The sequence below is a fragment of the Syngnathoides biaculeatus genome, chromosome 15 (genome assembly GCF_019802595.1).
Source record: "Syngnathoides biaculeatus isolate LvHL_M chromosome 15, ASM1980259v1, whole genome shotgun sequence".
NCBI classification, from domain to species: Eukaryota; Metazoa; Chordata; class Actinopteri; order Syngnathiformes; family Syngnathidae; genus Syngnathoides; species Syngnathoides biaculeatus.
The window spans coordinates 24,832,112-24,859,665 of NC_084654.1; the positions used below are offsets into that span (position 1 = coordinate 24,832,112).

At 47.1% G+C, this 27,554-nt stretch overlaps 1 protein-coding gene across 9 annotated transcripts in view; it reads left to right on the top strand.

Annotated features, from left to right (window-relative positions):
• The window catches only part of gfra4a (GDNF family receptor alpha 4a), a 91,159-nt gene that overhangs the window by 20,879 nt on the left and 42,726 nt on the right, over nt 1–27,554 (top strand). For 4 of the 9 annotated variants that reach the window (XM_061843443.1, XM_061843444.1, XM_061843450.1 and 1 more), the window contains exons 3-5: nt 5,842–6,022; nt 12,208–12,426; nt 17,906–18,104. In XM_061843443.1, the coding sequence (XP_061699427.1) occupies nt 12,343–12,426; nt 17,906–18,104 (283 nt within the window). In that variant the 5' untranslated portion in view covers nt 5,842–6,022; nt 12,208–12,342. The remainder of the gene's footprint in view (nt 1–5,841; nt 6,023–12,207; nt 12,427–17,905; nt 18,105–27,554) is intronic. The other 5 variants (XM_061843451.1, XM_061843453.1, XM_061843452.1 and 2 more) reach the window with 4 other exon arrangements.

Here is a 27,554-nt window from a genome sequence, read left to right on the forward strand (position 1 = left end):
TTATTCAAAATTCCTTCTCTTCACACATACCACAGCAGCAAACACAAATAAGCTCATAAACAATTCATAAGGCCTTTATAAGATTGTCCACATTGTAAAGTGGTGTGAAACAATGAGGCCAAATTTAAAAGATGTGCTGTGGTTGCGGGCGTTGACGCCCATGTCAGGTGGTTACGCTCATGAATATTCTTGAAAAGAAATGTTCTCTGCTACAGCGGCTAGTGTATAAAACATTGATAAACGCTGGCGAATGTAAATATTGTAGCGGTGCGAGGCTTCGCATGATGGAAAAAGTGGAGCAAGAACATCACACACACACACACACACACGAGAACACCTTCAAGGAGGTCGTCATTAGTGCGGAATATTAAAACCGACGTGCGCGGTATGCTGACGGGCGCAGCTTTCGCAAGCGCGGCGACTTGATTAGCATGGATTATGTCACCTAGCTGCTGCCGTCGCCCCGAGGAAAGCCGCCACCGAGGACGCTAACTGCTCTTTCGTTCAGCACTTACGAGCTACAAATACTTGTATCATGGTGACCTTTGACCCCACCTAAGTGTACTTTTGTCCAACCGTATGAATCCAAGAACAAAGAAGACGGAATTCTGGGTTTGCATGTTTTTCGTTTCATGTGAATTCTGGATCTTTAAGTGGCGGTTCAAAAACTAGCAGGAATTCTGAATTAAAAAAAAAAAAAAAAAATGACTATAAGAATTCCAGATATCACAGTGACGAGAAGAAAGTCCAGATCTCCAAGTGTTGACACGAAGTGGTCGTGGAGTCCTGAAGTGACTGCTCTCTAGGCATTCTGGATCTTTAATAGTCTACCGAAGGAATCTTGGATTTCGACGCGATGACGAGAAGAAATTCTGCATCTTTAAATATCTACAAAGGGAGACCAACTGTGGACTGTGTTTTGTTTTTTCTAGTGTGCGCTCCAGCGCTCCCCGCCGTGTTGGTTATTTTCCTGAATGCAAATTAGACCACCGGATAGATAGATGTATGGATGTAAAAACATGCCCCGTAAGAGGTACTGTAATTCCCCCAATCAAGTAAACAAGTGTGGGAACGCGCGATCAAATGTATGTAAATGGGATGGAAATTAACAGCGGAGCAAAACAAACAATTAGCGCGTTTGGGAAGGCAAACACGCTCCCGCTAGGGGGACGCGCGGCGAGCGGGGTTAAACGGCGGCGCTGGCGGCGTGCGTACGTGTCGAGGGGTGAAAGGTGGCGCCTCCCTCAGGGCAGGACTGAAATGTCGCCCGTCAGGCCCTCCCCGCGAAGCCGTCGTCTGGAGCCGACGAATGGAGTGCACGGGAGTCGTGTAGTACTGAAATACTGGACTGGAAATATGTTAGCGGAGCAGTTGAGCAATCTCGCATTTAGTAGTGCTGTCCCTTCCTTCCTGGTTCTGGCTTCTTCAGTTTTTTTTTTTTGTGTGTGTGTGTGTGTGTTTGGTGGAGACAATTAAACGCCGCTTCCAAAAGAGAAAAGGTAGAAGTGGGGCTCTCTTCCCCCCGTCGCTCGTTCGTCTCGTCTCAGGACCCGGCGGAGTTAGTCGCTTGCACGACGTATCCACCGGAACCTCATTAGAAGCCGCCCGGGCCCCCCTGTGGTGCAGCCGAGCGAGAGTCTACTGTGTAGTTCTGCTAACTGTAGCCGTGTACTAGTGAAGTCATCTGGAGTTGTGGAGTGATACACTAGTGCAATAATCCAGTCCAATGTAGCAATTTCTTCGTGTGGTAATCGAGTGTACTGAAAATCTGGAGGAATGTACTTGGGTAGTCTTTGAGTGTGCAGTAGTGGGGCAATCCGCCCGTGTTCTAATGAAGTAAGTAAGTCCGCTTTAGCTGTTTACTAGTGCAGTAATCTAGTATAAAAATGTAGAGAATTTATCCTGCGCAATTATCCAATGTAGTGGCGTAGTATACTTGTGCAAGTTTTTCCCATTCTGAATTGCAAATGTTCAGTTCATTTTGAATTTGGGGGAAAAAAACATTTGGCCAAATTCCTAATTTTCACCACATATTTCTCCTCCAACAAATGCCCCCACATTATGATATATTCAACATTATTCCGGCCTTTTCTTGACCAGTTCAATTCATTTAAAAAATGAAATATTTTCCACATTCCCCAAATTGCCCATTCCACATTTTACCAGGAGATTTCCCACAGCAGCATTTTTATGATGATTAAATTATTATTCCTGCCTCCTTCCTTCAAGATGGTGACCGATTCAAAGCATTCCAACCCCGACATGTTCTGCACATTCAGGACAGCTCCAGAACGCCCTCCTATTTCAAAAATTCTTGATATTTATAAAATAAAAGTTAAAAAAAAAAAAAAAAAAATGAAGGCATTTTTACATATGCCCCTCTAATTTCCACAGTTTTTGACCAATTGAAGCATTCCAACTTCAAAGTGTTAACTAGTTTCCCCCATCCTATCTTGATTCTACCGCTTTCCCGGGTCGGGTCGGGTCGCGGGGGAAGTAGCTTCAGCGGGGATACCCAGACTTCCCTTTCCCATTCCCACTTCCTCCAGCTCTTCCGGAGGGATCCCGAGGTGTTCCCGGGCCAGCCGAGAGCCGTAGTCTCTCCAGCGTGTCCCGGGTCGTCTTTTTCCAGTGGTACGTGCCTGGGACGCCTCACCAGGGAGGCGATCCCCATTCCCCCAAATTTTCCAAACGTGAGCCCAGAATGATTTAAGCTTTCTATTTTCCCTGCAATTTCCAGTTTTTGGACCAATTGAAAGCATTCCAACGTCACATTGTTCAGCTCATTCCTCTTCCAATGATGATTTATTGTTTTTCACAACGCATTGTTTCATTCAGCGCTTCAGCATTCCCACGGAATGGTCCAGTGGTGATAATGTAGTACTTCACACAGCAGCCTGCATAAACACTCCGTGCCCGCTGGTGATTCTTCCAGAACGAGCCGTCAGTCCTCTGTAGAGCGCCGCCGGCGCCGCCTTCGTTTCATTTGCAGGCAGGACTGAACAACTACATGGACGCCACTCTGAAGATGACGACTACTTTATGATGTCTTAATGCTACTTCAGCAACTTTGGAGAGCTAAAGAAAGTGACAAATGACTCAAAATACTATCAGACGTTAATATCTGTGTTTTTGTTTTTTTCCAGACGTGCAATAGTGGAGTAATGTAATGGTGCAGCCGTTCAGGCATGCAGTCCAGCTATTTATTGTAGCGATGTAGAAACAGTTGAATTTGAGTCATCTCTGACAGGTGGTGAGCTGGATTTCAAGCGATACTTTAGACTGTTGCCAGTTTTATTTTGGAAAGTTGCTACTTCCTGTTTCCTACAGCTTTTCAGGACTGTCGGCCAAATTTTTGGGCATCTTCTTCTTCTTCTTTTTTTTTTTTTTTTTTTTATGAACAAAGGATTTTTCTTTGGACTGGTGTTGCCTCTATTCGTCCACGTTAGCGCCATTATGGAATCCGGTTGCTTTCCGTCGGGTCTCGGTGGGAATTCCGCTCCCCTTTAATTAAATTTCCACAACAAACTTTGCATGGTATAATTTGAAACGGTCTCGTTTCCTCTCATTGCTGGTACAGCGTAGTTATTCCCGCAGGGGAACAGAGCCTGTTCAAAGACAATAACTCTGCTCCATAATTTATACCAAAAAAAAAAAATCTCAGACAATGTGAGCGCTGGTAGCCACTCATTTTCACAAGAAACATGCGCCGAACCAGCAATAAAAGCGTCACTTAGACTGCTCCATTTAATGAAAAGCAAGATCAATAAACCCGGAATTGATAACGGTAAGGTTTCACCATTTGCGCTACATTTAATTGAATGCTGTGACAGTTGTTTGTAAAAAGGTCCCATAGCCACTCCCGTTAATGAAAACAATAGACGTAGAATCCATATTGGTACGGTCCGCATTTTATAAGGCAGTTACGTTCAGTACATTTATTAAAATGAAAATCAATGGCGACCCGAACTGAACTGTAAGACGGCAAGCTAAATTGTACCACATCGAAGCGAACCAAACAGTAACGTGGTACAGTGAGGAACTCAACTGGATCAAGCCAAAGTAGGAATACCACAACTGCACAGCATCAAAATCCACTCAACCAAACCATAGCGAACCGGAACGGTGCGACGGCGGACTTAGCCACACCACGCAGCCAGTGGAACCGCACGACCAAGAGCCCACCGTTACCAGACAAAACCAAATCACCGCAAACTGCATCCCAATACGTCAAAGCGAATCCGACTGGCCAAAGTACACCATGGCGCCCTGACCAAACAGTATCACAATAAATTGAACCACAGCACAATCACAAAAAAAAAAAAAAAAAAAGTAGAATGCCAAACAAAACTCAATTGGACCATACGGAACCAAAACATATTTTGGTGAGAGAAAAACCTAAATCTACGATGGCAAACTGAACCAGCAAGCCAACGGTACCACGACAAACCGTACCACGCCTAAGCAAACATAATCACGGTGACGTGACCCGCATCACAACGAGCCAAACTGAAGCACAGTGAACCAAGTAGAACCGCACCACAGCGACCCAAACCGTTCAATGCCTAACAAAACCTTCTCACCGGAAACCCAAGTGGAGCACTTCAAACCAGAGGGCACCAAAGCGTCGCCTGGCGACCCGAATCGTTTGTCGGCAACACGACGGGAGTCATCCTTAATTTCCTGGCTTCCTGTTAGTCTTTTTGATCTTTTCACTGTACTTGGAGCACAGTAAAGTAAATCTTCTGTTTTTGGTCACGCACACGCCTTCCTGATGGATGTTTAGCACTTACCTGAGGTCTGCGGTTTTAAATAATACAAATTACAAGCAGTTCGTTTAAGGGTCCGACTGCGCGCTTGAAGCTGTGTCCATTTGCGGCGCGAACAAAAGCGTACGACCAACCCCAAATGTCAGAAACACGAGGGACAAAGTGGCAGATCGTGACGCTAATTTGTTATAATTGCGGGATTGTAACGAGGAAACCGCCTCAGTGAATAATTCATGTTGGGCCTGGCGCGTAGGCTCGAGAGCAACATCGCCGAATGTCGTCGTGGTCCCAGGGTCCGATCTCACTCTCTCGCCCATGCTTCAAAGTAGTCGCTCAAGATCGCAGTTGAAGTACTTTGTACGCAAAACAACTCCGCTACAGGCTGACCGAGAGGCGATGGAACAAAAGCAGGAAGTGGAAACGCGACAAAGTAAAACTGGCAACAGGGCTCAACGTCACTGAAAGTTTTGTTCACAACAGTCCGATAATATTCAAGTCCTTTGCATTTTCATACCACCATGAAATTGATCACCCAACAAGGGACGCAACAATTCCACGTACCGCGGCAAATCCAGGAGGATCCGAGGCTTAGTAGCACAAACCCAACCGTGCTACAATGCACTCAGCCATCGCCTACAAAGAACCAAATCGTGCCACAATTTACCCAAACCATACCGTGACAACCCCAACTCTACTAGACTGAACCGAACTGCACCACACCCAACAAAAGCTTACCCCGACGACCCGAACTGAACCTACTACCAGCAACTGAACTGATGATGAACAAAACAGTTACCACAACAAAGCAAATCGTATCCTGAAAACCAAAACCATACCTGGACAAACCGAAACCTGCTGGGCTTAACCAAACCGAGCTGAAGCATACAACGGCAAACCAAACCGAATTGTCTCAAGGTCACCTGGGCGTCCCCACCAGATTTATACCCACACTCGTTTTTTTTTTTTTTTGTCTCTCGCACCCGTCCGATTGTTTTATTCCCCCGCCAAAGTTTTTAAGGAGCTGCAAAAGCGAGAAACCCACAAAGCCTCTCGTGTATTCTTTGTTTTATAGCAGCGCTGAGGATCGATAGCGCGGCGGCGCAGGTAATAGCTGGGTGGCTCTATTAGACGGCCGGCGTGCCGCGGAAAGTTTCCAAAGCATCTGGATGATAAAGATGCGCAGCCGCCTCGCCGTGAAGGGGCGCACGTCGCACTCGCCGAGTGACGAAAAACACTTCAGTCTTGCTTGTACAGTAAGGACTTTTTTTTTTTTTTTTTTTGGTGTGTTTTTCTTGTTGAAAACTTATATCATTCATTTACAATTTTTTTTTTTTTTTTTTTTACACTGAAAGAATTTCTTTCAATAAAATTTATTTATAAAGTTTATGGAAAATTTAGCAAATAAAAAACAAACAATTTTTTTAATATTTTGACGGTATGTTTTTGTTGTAGCATTACGAGTTTTGGTACAATTAATTTTCATTTCAAATTATAATATTCCGGTATTGTGTATATACTGTAAATTCTAAAAATATTTTTCTTGCAGAATTTTTCATGAAAAAAATATCAAGGTAATTACGAGTGTCCCTTGTGAAAGTACATTTTGTTATAAACTTAGTTTATGATCAAATTATTACTTTTAAAGTGAGATTTTAAAATGCCATATCGTTAAATCATGGTTTGTATCGGAGAGTAAAAATTTTCTCATGAAATTAAACATTTGAAGTACAACTTCAAGATTTTGTATTTCTCGTATGATGATTTTAATGTTAAATTTCAACTTAGTAAAATCCTCACTTTAGTTTTTGTATGAATGCTCATAAGTTGTTTCAAAAAAATGAAATTCCAATCTTTATTTTTTTTTTTTTAAACATTTAAAACTGAAACGTGTAAAATGCCGACTTGGCTAGTGTAAAAAAAAAAAAAATTAAAAATACAATTTTCTTTGGATCTTAATTCTCATCACACTAAGATTATTCTGGTGCGGTCGTCATTAATTTTTTTCTAAAATTGCAACTGAATTCTCACCAAAGCCGGCATTGTTTTTTTTTTCTGTCGCGTTGTCACGACGACCCGCACAAGTTCAACTGGTTTGGAAAACCCGTCCGTGCGTGGCGCTTCCGTCCTCATCATCTGGGAAGTGCCGGGCCAGCTTTTGGTTTTATGATCTAATCACAAGCACTTAGCGCGCTAACGACGCGTTCATTGGCTCCAATTAAATTCATCGCTTTCGGGGTCGAGGGTCACGATTTTCCGCTCGTTATCCGCCATCCCGAGGCAGAGCCGATCCCCGTCGCCTCCCCCCGCGTCCGTCCCTCCATTTGGGGGCTGACGGCGAGTCTCTGAATGGGAGATTGATGGCAGCCGGCGGGGAGGAGTTCTTATTTGGGCCCCGCGGCGCAAAGCGTGTGGCGGGCGACGACCTTCAGGAGGTTCGCCGTCCTCCAAATCGTTTGCAGGAAGTCTGAAAAAGACGGCAGCGGCGAATGATTTCGGCCGGCAATCAAGATGCGGGTGGGAAGTCTTTTTGGGGGGTTTGCCCAAGCAACTATCAAAAAAAACAATTATTGAACATTTAAAAAAAACTTTTTCTAGCACACTTTTCATTTTCTTAGGGAATTTTTGTTTTCTTAAGATACATTTTCTAGTAAACATAATTTCAATGTACCAAACCATTTTCTCTTTAATCTTGTAAGGTTTATATTGCTGTGAATAAAGTTCCACAATGTTTTTTTTTTTTTTTTTAAATTAAAAATGCAGTTAGCTGGAAAATGTATCAAAATCATCTCCATAATGAAATAAAAATTGTCTGGGGCTCATATCCGAGTTTTGACCAACGTCCGTCTACCGAGAAAATAAATCAAAATGAGCATATATTCTGTTTGAGTACAGTCCAGATTGATTGATCACCTTGCTTTAATATCATTCAAAATCAATAAGAGAAAAAAAAAAAAAAAAACCTATAAGGGACCGTTTCGGAACTGCGGCCAAAATCCAGCTTTGTATGGAATTCATTGAAATTCAAAAGTCCGTCGCCATCTTGCTGGACTCTTATTCAAAAGCAATTGGAGGCATGTTGACAGTCAAAGTCTGCCGAAGAGCAGCTTAGAACGTCTTTTCTGCTGTCACGGCCGTGAATGAGTTTCCCCAGATGGAAATGGATAGCGGCGGCCCGACAGATTGCGCCGTTGTCGCTGTCGGCGGCGTCGTGGCGGGTGTCCTCTGCGGCCATAAATTTCCGGGCGGCCGGCGAAAGCGAGCCAGCGCGGGTTTTATTCTGAGAGCGATCAATTCGCCGCAGTCACGCGGCGGAGAGCGCCGGGGAACCTTGAGCTGATGGATGGCGGCCGGAATGACGTCGGGAGCGAGGAAGCCGTCCTCTTGGGCGGAGAGCGAACGCTTTCTTTACCTTTTTTTACGGCCTTGGCGTCAAAAAGTCGGCCAGGAGGAAAACTCATCTTGTCTGCTTTTCAGGAACATTTGTATCGCTCTTCTTTTTCCACTCCAAGCGCTCGCTTTATATCGCCAGCAAATCATCTAAAGTGTCTTTTAGTGTACCTGCAATATTCCCGCGTGTTGCCTGCAACATCCACAGCATGCATTAGTTTATTTATTTATTTTTTTTTAAAGCAACCCCTTGAAACCAAAATTGATTTTTTTTTTTTTTTTTTTTTTTTTTTCCAAGCCGGTCTTCTAAAGATGTTTTTGTGGGTCAACTCATGAAAGACAAGTCCGCATCATTTCTTGTTAAGTGAAAGCCGCTTTGGTGGCTGAATTTTTTAAAAATATTACTTGAGCGTAAGACCAAGACAAAATGCCCGTTTTACACCAAAACGGCAGACTTCCTGTTTCAGGCCTTTTTTTTTTTTTTGGGGGGGGGGGGGGTCGACTCATGACGGACGTGTCTACCAAATTTCGTGATTAGCGGCTGAATTTTTTTTAAAGTATTCTCACTTGTGCTACTGAAACAAAATGGCTGCTATAAACCAAACCCGTCCGATTTTTGTCTTTTTAGGATCGGTTTCCTTGACTTTTTGCGGGTCTTCTCACGATAGACACGGTGACCAAATTTCACCCGGTCAAGTCAGGCAACATTTTCACGACGGCTTTGACGGCGACTATTAGCGTTGTGCTGATGGCGCCATTTCGCCGCGTCACTCCGCTGACAATAAAGCGAGCTCCATTAGGTCCAATAAAGTCAACACTTTGCCATCCATCACGGGCAAACGTCTATTTTTGGAGCCAATAATAAAACCGCGCAGGCAAAGCGGCGGAAAACGTAGCAGCCGATGCTACGTAGAGGTCGGGGGGGTGTGGAGGATCTGCTCCGTGGCTTAATAATCACGGTAAGGAGCAGGCAGGAAATCATATTTGACATTTAATTGTTGCTTATGACAACTGAAGACGTCTTCTTCCCATTGAAATGAAAAGTTTGACCTAAAAAAAATTGGTCCCATTTACAACCCCAGTGAATACCAAAACAAAACAAATCATCCCCCAAAGCTAGCATGACTTAGGATCATATTTAGCGGGCACATCTATCTTAAATAGACCGACCAAAAAAATCTCGATAATTTATGCCTGAAAATACACAGGAAGGCCGCCATTTTGTCCCGGTTGTGTCTTCAAATTTTAACGGGGGGGGAATCTGCCCACAAAGAGTTTTAATTAGCATCGTGAAATTTGGCAGTGATGTCCCGAGAATTTGTCTTATACTTGACGCATAGATAACACAAAATTGGGAAACAGTTTAGTGTTGGAGGAGGATCGTGTGGGTGCGCGTGATGAAGGTTGCGCACCCCCTCGCAGATGCAATAACGCTTTATATTTGCATATAACCTTCGCTTCAGCACAACCCCGACAGGATTTGCAGTCCATGAAGCTGTCACGCGTCAAAATTGCGGGGGGGGGGGTCGAGGATTCTTTGATGCGGGGGTGCCGAAAGGTTGCGTCAATTTCAAATGGCTTAGATTTTAATTTTTCTCTCCATCAAAATGATTTTAAAGGACAGCGTAACCATGTCGAGCAGCTAACATTTGTGACGTAACGTGAATGGGGGTCATCGGCGTCCGTCCGACCGCACCAGAACTTTCTCCTGAGATTCTTCACACGCTCTTGTAGAACATCAAAGGTCCGGAAGGACGTTTTTGATGGGGAGAAAAATGCAGAGTAAGTACATTCAAAACCAAGACCAGAATCGACCTCATCGGTCCGGGTTTTGAAACACTGCGTGGAGTACTTGTGGGCTACAGTATGTGCCAACCAGTTTATATTTAGTTGCACGATGTAATAAATATTTACCGACACACCAATGAGTACAATACTAAAAATAATGACATAACCATGACTCATTGGATTAGTTAGTGGCTAGTTCAGTATGTTTAAATAAAAAAAAAAAAAAAAAATGAAATGGTCTAGTACCAAAAAGACAACCAAGTTGAACAATCCCTCTCCAATTCAGTAGGTGGCGATATTGCAGGAGAAGAAATGAATAAGAAATGAACATTTTCTTTGTTTGGCGTAGTTGGATTAAAAAGACCAGGCTGGAAAAAGTGGCCAAAAGATGCAAAACAGACTTTGTGTGACACTTTGGTAGCATTCGGGATTTTGGATTACTGAGCATTGCAGCACTCAAACCGCTCCCTAATTTTTCAAAGGCTCTCGGACTCAACTGCGTTGCTGCTCACGTGACCGTTGCCGGACTCGTCGCAGCCGTTGTGAAAGTCCATTCCGACAGTCGTCTCCCTGTACTACGGTGGACTACACGTCCGTTTGTGTACAAATAATTGGTACTCTGGAGCGGCTGCCCGCCGAGTGCGAAATTAACATTTCTGGAAATGTTTGCGAGCGAGCCGCTCTCGGTTTTGGCCAATTTGCATATTCAGCGCCGCGCCAGAGCCGTGGCCCGACTACACTGCAACTCTTATTGTGGCGAGGCCAAAAGGTTAGCAGAGCCGCGTCGAGCTTCGTTGGATCCACGGGTCGGCAGACGCTTGAAGTTCAACCAATCACGTTCACGCTGAATCGACCTGCCGCAATTCAGGGGATGGAATTCGCCCCACTCCGGCATCCATTTTTTTTTAAAAAAAATGTTAACTTTGAAAGTGTTTTGTTTTCTTTTGCAAATGACTTTCACGTGGGCTCGTAGAAACCGCGCGAGTTGCATTCCAAGCATCTGCGCTTCTTGCAGGTTTATTCAATTAACTGTCACTCGGACACTTTTCTAATTAGTGAGGAGAAATAATTACGGCGCCGTCGCGTCCTCCAGGGATTTCCTTTCCGCTCCACAGCAGACCGGCAAAATTAAAAATGACGTCAATCAGCCCCGAGAACTCGGCCACGCTTTCGCATTCCAAACATTTCCCGAAATGTTTTTATTTTATTTTATGTGCGGAAGAACAGTAACGTCACCCATTGGCTCATGCTGCCCGTGTGACTTCATTTTGTGCCGATTGTTGATTTTCAAGTTAAGAGAGAAAAAGTTTAGGGTGTTTGCGTCTTCCTCTGTGGACATATCAGCAATATAAACACGTTTCAAGTTAGCCTTCATCAAGAGCTTTCATTGGAGGTATGACTTGATCCGGTTTGTTGTAAATACATATTTAACCTTTCTCCCGATGAAGGTTGACTTCAGGCGAGCTCCTTAAGTTCAAAACCAAACAAGACAAAAAAAAAAATTGCCGAGGTAGCAAGCCCAACTACCGTAATTTCCGGCCTACAGAGCGCAGCTGGTTATAAGCCTCACCCAGTACGTTTGTAAAGGAAATCCCATTTGGTACATGCATAGTGCCCACATTGAAATTCACATTGTAACACGAGATGTACACAAAGCAAGATGGTACACAGAGAGTTTAACACTAGCGCCGCCACGCTAATGCTAGTGCTGTGCTAATGCTAACACTAGCCCCGCACTAACAGGCTAACAACTAACTAACGCACTAACTAACGTTAAAAAAAAAAAAAACAACATACCAGTAAAAATCATGACAGTAGCACACTAGTGCCGGACCGGTAAAAGTCACTTCCTCTGCACATATATTCCACCGGTGTCACTCTTACCTTTTCCGCTCGAGTGCCCCCTCGCGGCCGTTAGGAAAAAAAAAAAAATGCACAAATTAGCAACACCGCCGCATAAACCACAGGGTTGAGGAAGTGTGAAAAAAGTCGCGGATTGTATGAAAATTAAATGACGGTAGCTAATCGGCATATTTTGGTGTTTGTCTTGTTGGACAGTGAAATATAAAATGGTAAAAAGCTGATGATTTGTGACCATGGGAGAATGCAAAGCGAGTGTTTATGAAAAGAAAGAAATCTTGCTGTAGCGACTCGGCTGGGAAAAGTAATTAGCGCACTTTGTGTTTTGCAGGTGTTTGATGATGATGTTGACGATGCGAGCGTCTCAAGATTTGTTTTCTTTTTCTTTTTCTTTTTTTTTTAGGAAAGGGTCCAAGATGTAGTCGACTTCCCGCGACTTTGCGCCGTCGACTCCCAGCGGTACCGATCGGGCCGCCTGCCGCGCTCGGATCGGGGAAACAATTTCCTTTCCAAATGAGATTTGGACCGTAAACATTTGATGTTGACGTTGGGCGGATTCCAGGACTTGTGCTTGGACAAAGTGCTCGAAATGTTCAAGCATCTTCGAAGAATCCATGGATGGGTGAGCCATTTTTTTTTTTGCCCTTGCCTGCGTTGTCAATTACGGACACGGCATGATTTCAAACCATCGTTTTGAAGAAAAAAAAAATGCCCAAAAGTTTTTGTGGGGGAGTGCTGGACATTAAACAGAAAGTCCTCCATTTTACGTTATTGCAGACAATTTGCTCAAGTGAGCCCCAGTTGTAAGAACGGATCCTTGACGGTGTCAAATGATCGTTTTGAGGATAGGGTGGAAAGATGGCCGCCGCTGAATTGCCAAGTTTTTAAAAAAAAAAATTATTTTTTTTTTTTTATTTAAAGCAATGCCAAGTAATTTAAGGGGAGCACAGCGTTGGTATTTGACGATCATTTGAGGCTCGGCTGCGTAAGTCGCAGCGCGAAGGCTCGAGATGGAATCGAAGTGGTATTATTAATATTATTATTATTATTATCATCGCTGGCACCTTCTGGTTGGCACACCTGCTCCGCTGGCAACTTTTCATTTGGACTCGTCACAATGCCGCTAATCTGCTCGCCCGAGCTTTTATCCCGGCAGCTCAGCGCGAGCGTCTTTAGCAGCCCGCCCACCCGCCTCAAAATTCAATTTCGGGATTCATTTGTTGAACAAATTTTGTGGTTTTTTTTTTTTTTTTGTTTTGTTTTTTTTTTCCAAACCAGCCGCTTAACGGGCGAATTTGCCATTGAAATTTATGCGAGACAAACACGAGCAGCGGCGGCAGCACTCGTCGCTGCGCTAATCTCTTTTCTTTATTTACCCAGGCGACGCTCACGCACACAACATAAACACACACACGCACGAGCTCCTCATTTGGTGTTTTTACATTAGTCATCGACGGCAAAATTTATGATCACAGCGGTCATTTTATGTGTTTACATTTACAAATGCGTCAGCCCCGAAGCCACTTTCACTTGGCAACATGACATGTCCATCATGAGTAGATGTACGAAACAAAAAAGCCCTCAAAAGTGGTGCACAAAAAAAAAAAAAAAGATCAACCAAGCAAACTGGAAAGAGTAATTGTACATAATTCATCGCTTTCTGCGTTTTAATAGATAATCTAGTGCCATTTTGCAATTGCGTACGGAAACGTCCGTAGCGTACGAGTCGAGTTTGTTTAGCGCGCTGAAGCGACCAGATTGTACCTATTGGTGACGCACTCGCAGCTGAAGACGGCGCCAAATGTTTGGGAATGCGATGCGTGTGTCAACCCGGGAGAAGATTGCATAATTGGGACACCCCTTCAAGTCATAAAAAGAGAACTTTGCGTAAAGGTTTGGTCCCGAGGGTCTGATTGCTCGATAGACCTGAAAGGAAACCCAGAAGAAAAACAATATTTTGGTGTGAGGCTGCCTTCGTATGCTCAAATTGGACATTTCCGAGGGTCGTTTGAAGACGCCATTTTTCATTTTTTTTTTTTTTTTATGGGCGCGCTTAGTGAAACGTCAGTCCAGTAGTCGTGTAATGTTTTCAACAGTGCAACAATCTTTTGTAGTATTTTAGTTCGTACTGCTGTTGTGGTACGCTCGTCTGACTTTGGTGCAGGCAGCGTGGGTTCAGTTCTCGCTCAGTGATGGTCTTTAGGTCGCATGGGACTGATTGGAGACCAGCTCAGGGTGTAGTCTGCCTTTCGCCCAAATTGGCCTGGGATTGGCTGCAGAACTCCTGCGGTTCATTTTGCAGCAAACGCAGTAAGACATTGGATCATACCTCACGAGGCGACTTGAAGGAAGTGCAGAGCAGATCAGCCCTCAAGACTCAAATAAATGCTTGTCAGATATCAAAACACTTTTGGGGGTAATTTTTTTCTAATATTGAAAAGACAAAAATAGGTTCCAGGCACTCTGTTCATCCAGGGGCAAAAGGGCCGGTGCCACAGCGCCACTAGCTTTCAACGTGCGCACGTGCCTGCATACTAGACAGAATTGCGCACATTTTGAGGTGTCGCTTGTGCGGAAAGGTGACAAACAAGAAAAGGTCTTGGCCCCAGGAAAGCAAGGCCAAATTCTCCTCGAAGCGAGTGCTAAGCTAACGTGCGAAGACGCCACTTTGGCTAAAGTGTGCCGCTCCGCCCTTGTAAATAGGCCACAAAAACGCTGAAAAAGAAACGTGTCAGAACACAGAGGCGGCGTGCTGATGAGCCCGTTGGAATCTGATTCTGATTCTGATTCTGAAGTAGCTCTCAAGTTTCAAAAAAGCTCGTTGAGTTCAGCATCCCGCCGTCTCGCTTGATATTGCTTCATTATTTGCTTTTGATCAAATCTGGGACAACACCAAACAAACTAAGAATCAGTAAATAAACAACAATTGGAATAAAAATGATTTTGTAATGAATAAAATTAGCGAGAGAAGAATCGTTTGGGGTGGGGGGAAAAAAACAGCCCGTGACATCTTTGAAAGGTGCTCACTTCTGGTTACGTTATTGGTGGTGCCGTCGCGCCCCCCCCCCCCCCCCCACATATGACCCCACCCTCACCTCCTGCCCGCCTCCGCGTGGCGCAAAGTTTGCCAAATGTTTAAGAAAAAACAAAAACAAAAAAAAACACAAGCGAGTTTGGAGTTGGGTATGGCGCCGCCGACGAGTTGCGAGCGAGCGTGGCGACGATTCACCGCACTTTGTGTACTCGTTGCAAACGCAAACCACGGCCGCCCCCACCCGCGCGACCCAGACTTGAAAAGTTCATATCCCCAACCGGGGACGGAGACCCCCTCGTTTCAAAGCTAAATGCGCAACTGAGACCCTGACTTTGACTTTCAGTTACAAGCCAAAGGCGGACTTGAAACCCTCACGGGAATCAACACTTGTTGAGAGAGAGAGAGAGAGAAATGGATCGCACAAAAATGTTTTATTGTGCAAACTGGATCAAAAAAACAAGTCAAGTCAAGACTGGAGTCACAATCTGCTCATGTGCGGGATTCCGATTTGTATTCTGTGACGTTTTTTCCATGACGTGTGCATCCCAGATCTGTCAAAATGTGTGAAATCATTTTCCACCTTTCAGTTTTTTTTTACATACATTAATTTGCAATTTTGAAACATAATGAGTTTACATTTTGGCAACAATTTAGAAATAAAAAAAAAAAATCCAATTTTCTCCTTCAAAAATGCTTTTGAAATTCATTCTGAGAAAAATCTGCAGTCCAGCCAAAACCAAAAGGCCGCCATTTGTCACACCCGAGCCGACGGCGCTTGGACGGCCGTCCTCTGAAGAGGATTTTGGGGAGGCAACTTTGTACTCATCAATAATCCAGCAGACAATTCGAAACAATCCCCGCTTCTCTTGGGCACTTTTTCTCTTCGGTGTCGGGATTTTCGTCATCTACAGGCGGGGAAAGTCCACCTCCGTCGGCGTGCTGCCTTCCGTGAAACTGAGACGCTCGGGAGCTCAGACAACGACCGATAAACGCGTGTGCTTTACCTACTTCTTCAAAAAAACTGACAAGTCCCTTAAAACTCTCTCTCGGAGGACGGATCCAAGACGGAAACATGAGTTGCAACCCATAACCCAGGCACAAAACCTTAACTCGGTCTTCAAACCCGAATTTGGAAACAGCAACTGAGGCAGGAAAAATGGTTTGAAACGTGGCCTTCAGGTGCAGTTACCGGTTGAAACAATCAATATTAAAGAGCAATCCCAAACGGGGCGGCCCGGCTTGTCGTCGTCCGTACGGCGGCTGCCGGCGCGCGCAGATGATGATGCGTCCTGTCAGCCGACAAATGTCATTGGACGACGTCAAGATCCATCATCTCAGCGCTAACTTGTTGTTTTCTGCCCGTCGCGATGACATTTTCCCCCGATCGCCATCCGTCCGGACGACTCGCGAGGAAGGCACGCGGGCAGCATCCAAATGGCCGTAAAAAGGACTCGGCCCGGTTCGCGGGCAATAAAATGTTAAACGCTGCAAGTCGTCTCTGTTAGGCCGTCAAGAGAGCGAATGTGAGCCCGTGCGGCCCGCCAGGCTCGCCAGGCTCGGCGAGAGGAAGGCGGGACGGCCCCAACGTCGCGAGAAGAAAAGCGGAAGGAAGCTCCGCGCCTGCGGGCGGAGCTAATGCGCATGACAAACAGGTTGGAGACCAACAAACAAACCAAGCAGAAGATGGGAAGCCCAACTGGCTTGTCCCGTGACTGGTCGCCACAGCGTGTCATCTTTTTCCTCGTCTCTTAACACCCAAAGTCCTCACGTCCTCCCTCGCAACATCCATCAAGCTTTTCTTTGGCCTTCCTCTCTTTTGCTCTCTTCCCTGGTAGCTCCATCCTTACCCAACCTCCTACCAATTTGCTCACTCTCTGGCCTCCGGACATGTCCAAACCATCCAAGTCTGCACTCTCTTGTCACCTTGTCTCCAAAACATCCAACGTTTGGCTGTCCTCGAATGAGCTCATTTCTAATCCTATCCAGGCGAGAACCTCAACATCTTCATTTCTGCTTCCTGTTGTCTCTTCATGTGCCACCGTCCCTAATCTGTCCATCATGGCCTAACCCTAACCCCTAACCGCTGCTTTGTAAACTTTGCCCTTCATCCTAGCGGACACGCCAGACACCTCCCTCCAGGTGTTCCAACCGTTTCTTCACTTCCTTACCACAGCCACCATTGCTCTGGATATTTGAAGTCGTCCACCCTCGCCATCTCTTCTCCCTGTAGCCTCGCTCTTCCCCCCTCTGCTCGTTTTACTTGGGCTAACCTTCATTCCTCGCCTTTCCGGCGCGTGCCTCCATCTTTCCAACTGTTCCTCCGCCTGCTCCCTGCATATCCCAATATCACCTGCGAACATCATGATCCAAAGGGATTCCAGTCTGACCTCATCTGTCAGCTTATCCATGACTACCGCAAGCAGGAAGGGGCTCAGCGCGGATCCCTGATGCAGTCCCGCCTCCATGTTAATTTTCTTCTGACACACCAACGGCACACCTCGCCGCTGTTCTGCTGCCCTCATACGTGTCCTGCACTATTTGAACATATTTCTCTGCCTTTCTTGAAACTTTCGGAACCATAAACTGGGCTTCAAACCCGAACCTAACCTTGATTTTTGAATCCCTAATCTCAAACCTCAAGATGGAAGATCAAAAGTTTTTGACACCCGATCCCAGACCGACGGCCGTTTGCGGTCCTCGATGACGTCATGGAACGCCTTCCGCGAGCGAGTCCAGAAGAGAGAAGGCGGCGTCGTGCACGCGCAGCCGGCGGGGGCGCGCCACTGAATCATCCGCAGTTTCCGCGCGGAGCAGCGCAGGTGCCGGCGGACAAGGAAGGAAGGAAGGGAGGGAGGGAGGAAAGAAAGAAAGAAAGAGTTGCCATCCGGGGATGCTGGAGAAACTCTTCACTTAACCCCAACTGGGTTCACGGGCTTCTTTTTTTTTTTTTTTTTTTTTTGATTCTTTTCTGAATGTCCCCCCCCCCCCCCCGTTTTCTAAAGTTAGTTGAGATCCTCACGATGCTCATGTCTTCTTCTTCTTCCTCCTCCTCCTCCTCCTCCTCCAGCGCTCCTTTCCTTTTCCTCCTCCTCCTGCCCCCGCTGCTGTTTTTGCACTCGCGTGGATTTACCTCTTCCGCCGCTTTTTAGCTTCAGCCCGCTCCGGTCCGGCCCGGTCCGCCGCGCACGCCAGCATGGACCACCTGGTGGTGGTCGTCGTCGTCCTCCTCTTCCTCGGACCCCTGCAGCTTTTACTCGCTCTGCTCGGTAAGTTGGAGACCACAAAAAAAGAAAAAAAAATAGAGATGAAATTGTCACGTTGTTGCGCGTTGAAAGTTGCGCGCGCGTGGTCACCGAGTCGTGCACGTGTCGAGGACACGAACGGTGTGTGCGCGCCCGCGCACCTTTGCAGCGAAAAGTGCGCGTGTCCGTGTGTGGGAAAAGTGTGTGCGCGCGTGTGCTCTTTGCGTCAAAACACGTGTGTGCGTGTGGACGCAAGCGCCTTGGCAACATGTGTGTGTGTGTGCGTGCGCGTGCGCACGTTGGCACGAGCCTTGGCGCTTGCACGTCGCGCTTACGTAGGCGTGTGTGTTAGTGCATAAGTGCGATGTGTGTTTGAGGTGCGCACACTCGAGCTTTGGGTTGGACTTCTGCGTGTGTATATTTCAAGTTTTTGTGTTTTTCTTGCGATCAAATGCAGCAGACACACTCGCTGACACGATCAATGCAAGAGTGTCACGTTGGGCATATCGAAATGATGCATAATCATATGGTCACGTGTATCGTATCCGCACGCAGGCGCTTGCATTAAACAGCTGAAAATGTTTGAGCGAGTGTTTGTTGCACGCGGAAGTAGTTGTTATTAAGGACGCCGAAATATGCATTTACACGTCCACGAATAAAAGTCTCAAGTCTTTGTGGTGGAGGACAAATCTGCCTTTCCAGAATTTTGTCGTGCGTTAATGACGCACACGCGCGGCTCATCATTTGAATCCTTGTGCTTTATTTCAAAGTGTTTGTTGGGTGTCTTAGAGATGGAACAACGTACAGTACACGCAGTCACGTTGAAAGCAGCCGTTTGAGGCGTGGGAGCACGAGTAGCGGTCCCGTCAAACAGCAAATTGGACGTGAAGATGAGAGAAAATCGGCCAAATATGTACACAACACAAAAGGAATTTGCCTCCGGCGGTTGGAGCCGCTCTCGTACGAATGTAAACGTTGAGGGTGACAGCAGACAAATCAAATGACGGGGATTTTTTGTTGTTGTCGTCGTCGTCGCTGGCAGTTGTGCAGTCTTTGAACATTTAGCGCAGTTAGAATGCGTATCGGAGCGATTGTCAGGTGCGAAGGGTGTCGAGACTTACGAGAAATTGAAAGCGAGTAGCCCCGGGATAATCTGGGGCAATGTCGATGGTGCAGATGTTGCAGATACTCCTCGGTCGATTGTGCGGTTAGCGCGGATGCTGTTCAGGTTTGAGACGTTCCGAATGGCCAACCACAGACGTCAGGTCGTGACTAATAAATGATACGTAATATTAATTGGCCCACCCGTTGGTGGCATCCCACAGAAAGTGTGCGATCACCACAAAGGACAAACAAACTTTATTCAAAATGAAAACCTCTTAATTTTATTGTAGTCAGAATCGTGACGTTGATACACACAATTTGCTTTTGCAGGCCACATAAATCCAGATCTGGCCCCCGGGCCTCGAGTTTGACACCTTTGGATCAGCCGTCATCAGAACTCTCCAGTTGACGGGTTGAAATCGAAAACGGGTCTCCAAGAATTCAATGCCCAGGAATCGTCCCTTTTGCTTGTCTGCCAATTGCGCTTTTCAATTCCTCGTACGTTGCAGATGAGTGCGATGTCGTTTGCAAAAAGCATATTTTGGTTCTGAACTCTTTTTGACGTGGCGCCTCCCGTACGACATAACGGTCGTCTATCGCAACTTTGCCGCGCGGAGCGTTGCGTCAGCTCCGCGGCTATGCTAATTCAGCAGCCGAGATGATAACGCAACGACCGACGACGGCGACCTTTCGATGGCGTCACAGTAGTTCTTCACTCGCCAGGCGTGACCAATCGATCCACACTCGAGCCAACTGATCGATATTTCTCTTTTGTCTTTATTTGTAATTTATCCATTGTTTTTTTTTGTATAAAACGTTTTGTACATACACGTGAGCGGTGATATGGTATCTCATTTGTCATATTTGATCCCCTCACTCAATGAGAATCGAAAAAGAATCGATTGATCCTACCAAGATATTTCTCGATCGATCGATCGATGTGTCCCTGATGAGGGTAAGAACTTCTCTTGCGTCAAAAACTGACGAAAAGCCACGAAAATGTCATCTGTGGAAAATTTGCAAACTTTTGGGCCCGTGCGACTTCGCTTGACTCTTTTGGCCGGGGTCTGTTTTGAATAATTGATTAGCGATTGAAGTGACATTGATGTCCCGTCAAAGTTAATGACATCCATCCAGATGGAAATGTTTTATCCGTCCTTTAAGTATTGAGGACATGCCCGCGAGGCCACGTGGCAAAAAAAAAAAAAAAAAAAAAAAATGGCGCTTCCCGTCGTAAAGCCACCGAGGTGGTCTCTCGCGATTGGTCCGTTGAGTCACACGCTGTGACGACGTTATCACCGTTCCCCTCGGCTCCGCCTTGGCGATCGATTCCGCAGCGTATTTAAACGAATCGTGTGGTCGTTTAGCTCCAACGTTGCTTCTTTCTTGTTCCGGAAAACAAAGTTAAAAACCGCTCCCGGAAATGACCAAAAAATACACAGGAAACTCCGTCCTGTGGTGTCTTGGCCAATAGCGACACCCCCTGGTCTGTTTCCAAGCTGCTTATCCTCACAAGGTTCGCGTGCCAGCGCTGCACAGCACGTGAGGCGCGCTCGAGTATAAAGGCAACGTCCGTAATGACGTCAGCGCGGTTGGCGCGCCCACGAGTATGAAGAAGTCTTGAACGCGCTACGTGGTCACGAATCCGTCGATCGCCTCTGTGGAGTTTTTATTTGGGGTCACGCAAAATCTGATGAGGGTCACGAATCAATCAGTACACACCTGATTAGGGTGTGGTACATTATTTATCTCTAATACTGCATTTTTTTTGTGGGGGGGGGGGGGGTGCTTGATCAGCCTGTCCATTGGGCTTTGGCATTGAAAGGGGGGAAATAAATCAGCCTGTTAGGTGACATAATTTTCATAAATCAGGCTACATCGTTTTCAGGTTTTTTTTTTTTTCCCCTTGTAGGGGGTCATCGATCAGTCTGTCCTCTGATCTTTGGCCATTGATTTATGATTGGCACATTCTCGTCGCCATAAGTGGCTTCATTATCCTCGCTTGTGGGCCCAAAGCATGCTGGGAGTAAAATGTAGGTTGGAATCTCAACGGACCGCCGTTGTGTCCCGATTGAGGGTCCCGCGTTCATTGATTTCTTTTTTTGGAGATGACGAGTCCCCCCCAAAAGGGGGACGGCACACAGGCGGGTCTTTTAGACCGCTCGGGACCTTCGGCGTCGATTCATCACCGCGGCTCGGCGGCCCAAAGGAATCGATGCGGGCCCAATCATGGTGAATAAAAGCGCAGCGTCTGAAAAAAAGGTCAAAGAGGGTCACGAGCGTGAGGTAGCAACCATCAATCGTCCCCCTCGCGCGTCTGCGTCAACACAACTGCGACAAAACATAGAAGACGCCTGAAAACTTGCTTCTTGAAACATCAAATGGCAGACTTACTGAGGCTTTAAAAAAAAAATAAAAAAATCAGGTATTTCAAATTCTGGATCAATTTCCAAACCTTCAGGGACTAAATACGCCCCCCCCCCCTTTTCCCAATTTTGTCTTGTCCGTATGTCTGGGATGTTTTTGTAAGTTGGTAGCAACGAAATGAAAATGGCTTGGAGGAGTCCATTTTGGAAGGGCCCCAAATAACGCCAAAATGGCCACCGAAAACCAAAAAGCCAGACTTCCCGTGTGTCTCCGTCGGTGGCTTCTCGGGGACATTTTTTCGCGAGCCTCGCAAGAGGGGCAAAGTTGAAACCAGTTCTCGAAGGACCACCAAAGCCAAAATGGCAGTTTTGCCGTTTCCGCTCGTGACAAATCCGCCTGCCGCATTTCACGTCGCGAAATGGAACTGGCAGTGTGGGCTCAAGTTTTCCAAACGATGACAACGAAACGCGCGTGATTATTTGTGAATCATTAGCATATTAGGTAACCCGTTGTGCCAGTGCGATATGACAGATATAAGCACACAACACCGTTTTGCTTTGTCTCCCTTTTTTTTTTTTTTTTTTAACGTCGTGACTCATTTTTAAAAGCCAAATCCTTGACGTTTAAATTAGATTTGTGTCCCGATAGTCGGACGTTGAGCTGCGGCAGGCGTCAAGTCGAAAGAACGACGGGCAATTACATGCAAAGTGGCGGCGGCCCACGACGGAGATAAACACGCTCGGCACCGCGACTGAATCAAAGTGTGCCGGCGACGACGGCAGTGGATTATTTGATTTTTAAATGTATTTATTATTATTTTTCAAGCTGCTTATTATGTTAAAACCCCGTCATTTTCCACGGGCTTTTTATCCAGGGACAATTATGTCGCCGTGAGACCGAGGCCGCCCTCGCCCGGCAGAGCCTCGCGTTTAACTTTGTCATGAAAAGGCTGCCGGCTGATTGTGAGATGGCGAAAAGGTTGCAATTAAGTACCTAAACACGCGCGCGCTCGGGAACTTTTTCCGCGTGAATGAATGTCGCTCGCGAGGCTTCAAGGTCCATTGGTCGATTGCTACTTCCAGTGTCTCGTAGCAACCGGTCTAAAAAAGAATTCTCCACAGCAGCGCAATGAAAGCTCGGATTGTGCCGGAGTTTTGGGAGTCTTGATCTTGTTCTCAAAGCCGCGGGGGGGGGGGGGGGGGGGGGATGGAAATTTTCATCATCCGGATAACAACTAGCCGCTCGGCTAGTCGCGTAGGAGGCGGGGAGAGCAGTGGCTCGTTTGCACGAGACGAAACCCCAAATTTCTTCCGGATTGGTGAAATGATTGAAGCCACAAAGGACAAAGAATCACGTCACACTTGCATTCATCGCACTCTGGTTCAAGTTCTTCTGCTTAACGCAAATACAAAGTATGGCGTTTGTTACCATGACGACCAAGGGCAAAGCTACGGTGTTACAACAAAGCAGGAGATACACCGCGTCGCGACTTTTCCGACGCGTTTTTGTAACTCCCATCAGAGCAGGAAATGACACTACCGCTGACTAAACCTCTTATGTCTGCTAAAAATGGAAGGAGGTTGGTAAAGGGATCTAACTCAATGAGACGTCTGTTCAAAGTGGGTAAAAATCTATTTCCGTGGAATTTAGGCCAGGCCACGTGAAAATGGGTCTTCCTTGAAAAGTGAGGAGAGTGCGCCTTGTTCCCAATCACGTTCCACCTCCGCACCAAGAGTCTGGAATCAGGTCAAGCGCTCGGCCGCTGGAATCGCAAATGAGGAAATGCTGGAACGTCGGCGTGAAAGGGGGCGTGGAAATCCGCGGGGCCTCGTTTCACACAAAGTCGGGAACCCTGGAGAAAGGTGGCGCGGACACCCCCCAGCACGTGTTCCGCGTCTGGTACTACCTCTAAAGCCTGTGCACTTTCACACAAAACTGGATGGAGACGAAAAGCTGCGGGTCAACTTTTACAGCCCCCGCGTGAGTACCTTTCACACAACAGTCCGACACAGGACCAAGCTGGCTTCGATGGACTGCGCGAAAGGCATTGCACAAAGTTGCCTTCTTGCCTCTCGTCCATCCGCACAGAACGGAAACACCGGAAGCGAGAGGGCGAGACAAAAACTTTGAGGAAAGGGGCTACGCGGGTTGACCCGAGCAGCCGTTCCAGTTCCCTTCCACTGCCTTGTGCTTCTGGTTCTACCCCCGTTCCGTTTGCTTTCACACGGATGAGCGACACCGGGAAAATGCGTCTCCCCGTATTGGCGGGATTTAAGTCCTCACTCCTTGTCATTTCTGTCATATTGCGCTGGCGCTTCAAATCCTTTTCAGCCTTCCGCCTTTTGATGTTTTCCTGGCACCCCCCCCCAGAGATAAACGTCATTCTTCCACAACAAATCCCTCGTGTGCCGTTTTACTCGTGGAACCCGCGGAAGGGCGGGTTGCCGTCATAATACCGCTCATTAATTCAGCTCCCGCTATCGGTGTCACCTCAGCCCCGTCTAACTTTCCAGGTCCGAGTCCAAACGTGTCCCGCTATCAGTTTATGAGGTTCATTCCTCCCGTCTCGCAGCTGCCGTCTTCTGGCTCATGTTTGTCAATTTCACCGGGGGTGGAAAAAGAAGATTTGCTTTGATCTCGCCTCGCCCGCCAATCACCAATGTGTGACGCATCTGCCGTCGGGCGGGGTGGACCGGGGATGCAGCAACGTTTGTAGGAAAGCGCTTGACATTTTTTTTGACCTGCAAATTCATTTTGGGAGCCAGGACAGTGGCTTTTCAGACCCCCTTCATCGTGTGAAAGGACACGGAATGGGGGGGGGGTTGACGCTCGATTCAACTGAACTGAGCATTAATCTGTAACCCCTTTCAGACAGTGCGGCACAGCCAGCCAGCCAGCCAGCCAGCTAGCTCATCCCTGTCTCTTTCCCGTGTCGCTAATGCTAATGCGAAAAGGACAAGGAAAGGGGGTGCACTTAGCTTAATTTCACAGGGTCAAAGGTAGTAGCAGAGGCGGAATGGCAAGATTTCTTCCCCCCCTTCATATTATTGTCTTTTCTCATGTTTGTTATTTGGTGAGAATGGAAAACGGTGGGTGAAATTGAGCCCCCAAATTCCCGACTTTGAGGGCACTGTTAAAGTTGTAAGCAGCGTAGCAGTTCATAGCTTTCCACTATTGTCACGATCTCTGAAACCTGACAATGTGTGATTTGACTTCAGTCCCTGTTACGTTCCATTTCAAACACACTGGGAAAAAATTGCTTTGACAGGCTGCATGAAAGGGGCCACGCATCCGCCATCCTACCATGGCATTCCTCAAGGAAATGTCTGTGGCCCAGTCAAGTTCTTCAGAAGGTTCTTCCCGTTGGCGTCCCACACCATTAACGTCGGGACGAGCCGCGAAGTAACACGATCCGACGCTTTGCCGAAGACGAGGGGCAAGCCCCTTCCTATTTGCGCCGTTTGGATCATCTCCCTTTACGCTAAGCCCCTAAATCCGCCGCGCCGAGCTCCTTTTGTTCCACCGGCGCGCCTCTCCTTGAGCTTGAATTCAAAAGCGTGCGACAAGCGCGCTGACATTCCGCTGTCGAGACGCCCGCCACGTGACACCTGAACTTTCGTCTTGCGTTTATCTGACATTCCATTCATTAAACAGGCGGAAGTTTCTCGACGACACGGCGGGATTAGCCCATTCTGGCTAACGAGGCTTAGCCGGAAGAAAAACGCACGTCAACGCAATTGTGGACGTTCTAAAGTCCAATTAAATTCTCCTCAGGCGCCACGTTCCTCGTTTTAAACGGATGCGCGTTGACGTGCGGGTCAATGCGCCCGGCCAACTGCAGCCAGACGCTTTCCCGTGCAGACGCTTGACGTTAATATCGACGTTGACGCCTCATTTAGCCAACGCGCAAGGCCTCCGACCGCAACACTGTTGGCGCGCTTTATTTTGCAGCCAATTAAAGCTGCTCCGTAGGCCAAATTAAACGCATAAAGTCTGTTCGGTAGCAGAGGGCCGACGGTGACTGTGTAGCCCCTTTCACGCAGCATCTTTTCAGCCTGACTGAACTGCGTGAAATGATGCAGAATGTGGGGTTAATCAAGATCCTCAAATCTCTGTGGATTGTTATTTTATCAGTTGTCTAAACCCCCCCCAGGATGTAGCTGCATCGCCCCTTTCACACAACCGGTGAAAGATGTTTTTTTTTCTTTCCCCGTGTCTCATTGTTCTGTGTGAAAGAACCTCGAATGGGGTGTGAAGTCAACCTGTGAAAAGCCAAATGTGTCGGCGGCAGGTTGGTGGCTTGCCCCCCCCCAGAGTGTGTGTGTGAAAGAACTCGGACTACAGTTTGATGTCCTTGAATGATCTGAGACTGTGTAGCACCTTTCACACTTGCAGCAAAGCTGTTTTTTTTTTTTTTTGCGCATAATTTCCCAGTGTGACTGTTTTGATGGAAAGGACAAGGAATGGGGGCTGAAGTGAAATTTTTCAGCTTCGGAAAATCTAGCCGTGAATTTCGCAGCTTAGGAGTTCGTATCCGACTGCACGGCCACTTTCACACGAGCCATTTCCCTTCCTGTGTTTTTTTTTTTTTCCCGTGTCCCCGATCTGTCCTCGAACGTATCCACTCACCGCGACATCCGACGTTCGCGCCGCACTTTGGTGGCATCTGAGGTGTGACTGACGACCCCCGAGCAACTTACAGTGGTCCTGAAAGAGAAGTCTACGGGGGTCCCCCAGGGATCGATCGTGTCCTTAAAGGGTGCTGTGAACAAAAAAATTCCCAGCTCAATCAGCGACCTGAACAGATTTAGAGCAAGACTTGCTCCAATGTGTAAAGTGGCCGATTGAGATTGAGACCCGTTCCATACCCTTTAAAACGCGCTGCAGTGGTGAGTGCGACAATGAGAGATCCGCGCGGGTGCGCCCCAAAGAACACAACCGCAAGTTTCTTCTCGTTAAGATGAGTGAAAGTTCCTTCAGTCATTCACTGCTGTGGATGTTTGCATTTTTCAGATGGAATCTAACGCCACCGCCGACGAATATATTAGTGCTGTACATTTTTTCACTGGGCAGGGTTGACAATTTCAGCCGTTCACGTCGATTACGTAAAAGCGCAAGTCCGACAACATTGCCGGCGACGTCGCCGCTCGCACGCGTCCCGTCAAAGTCGCTTTTTCTCTCGTCGCTTCGATATATTTCCAGAGCGTGTGCACAAATCAGGACTCGCGTGGATCACCTTGTCCAAGGTGGACCCCGACGAGGCGTCCCGCCGAGATTGCCTCCTAAATCCCGCTCGGGCGCCGGCACGCTCGACTTGCCTCGCGCTGTTTTTTGGCAGCCTGACGCTTTTTAACGAGCCCGCTGAGCTGTGAACCTGTTGGGGGGGGGGGCACGAGGCGTGAGCTGGGATAAAGCGGCGGATCACTGCCGCGCACAAATAGACAAAAGTGCGCCCCAGTAGCACCCATTTAGGCATCTACCATCTATGGAAATTCACGATACTTGCCCAACCATCTACCTTGTCATCTGTCCCTCTCCATAACCATCTAATCTTCAACCCCCCACCCCCCCCCCCGCCCACCTGTCATCTACCAACCTGCCTTCCCTTACCTGACCGCCCACACAACCATCTACAAAAAGGCAAAACGCTTTTGAAGTGACGGCGGCGGCGGCGGCTAAATAGCAGCACACGTCTGCAATCAAGTGTCACCATTTTGTCCGCCGTATAATACGTCGCCGTCGCGTTTTTAATATCCCGCCTTGTGAACCGACCGTCGCCGTAATCATCCCCGGCGCAATCTTGTTTTGTTGCTGACGCTCGGCGGACACAACGCGGCGGGGGGGGGAAAAAAAAAAAAACGTATCGGACCTGCTGGGAAATCTTCACAAGATCAACGGCATTAATTATTCATGGATGAATCTCACTTTTTGTGTGTGTGTGTGCGCGCAGACATCTGCATTAGTGCATGCGCTGCACGTTGAGATGTTTTTTTGATGACCTGC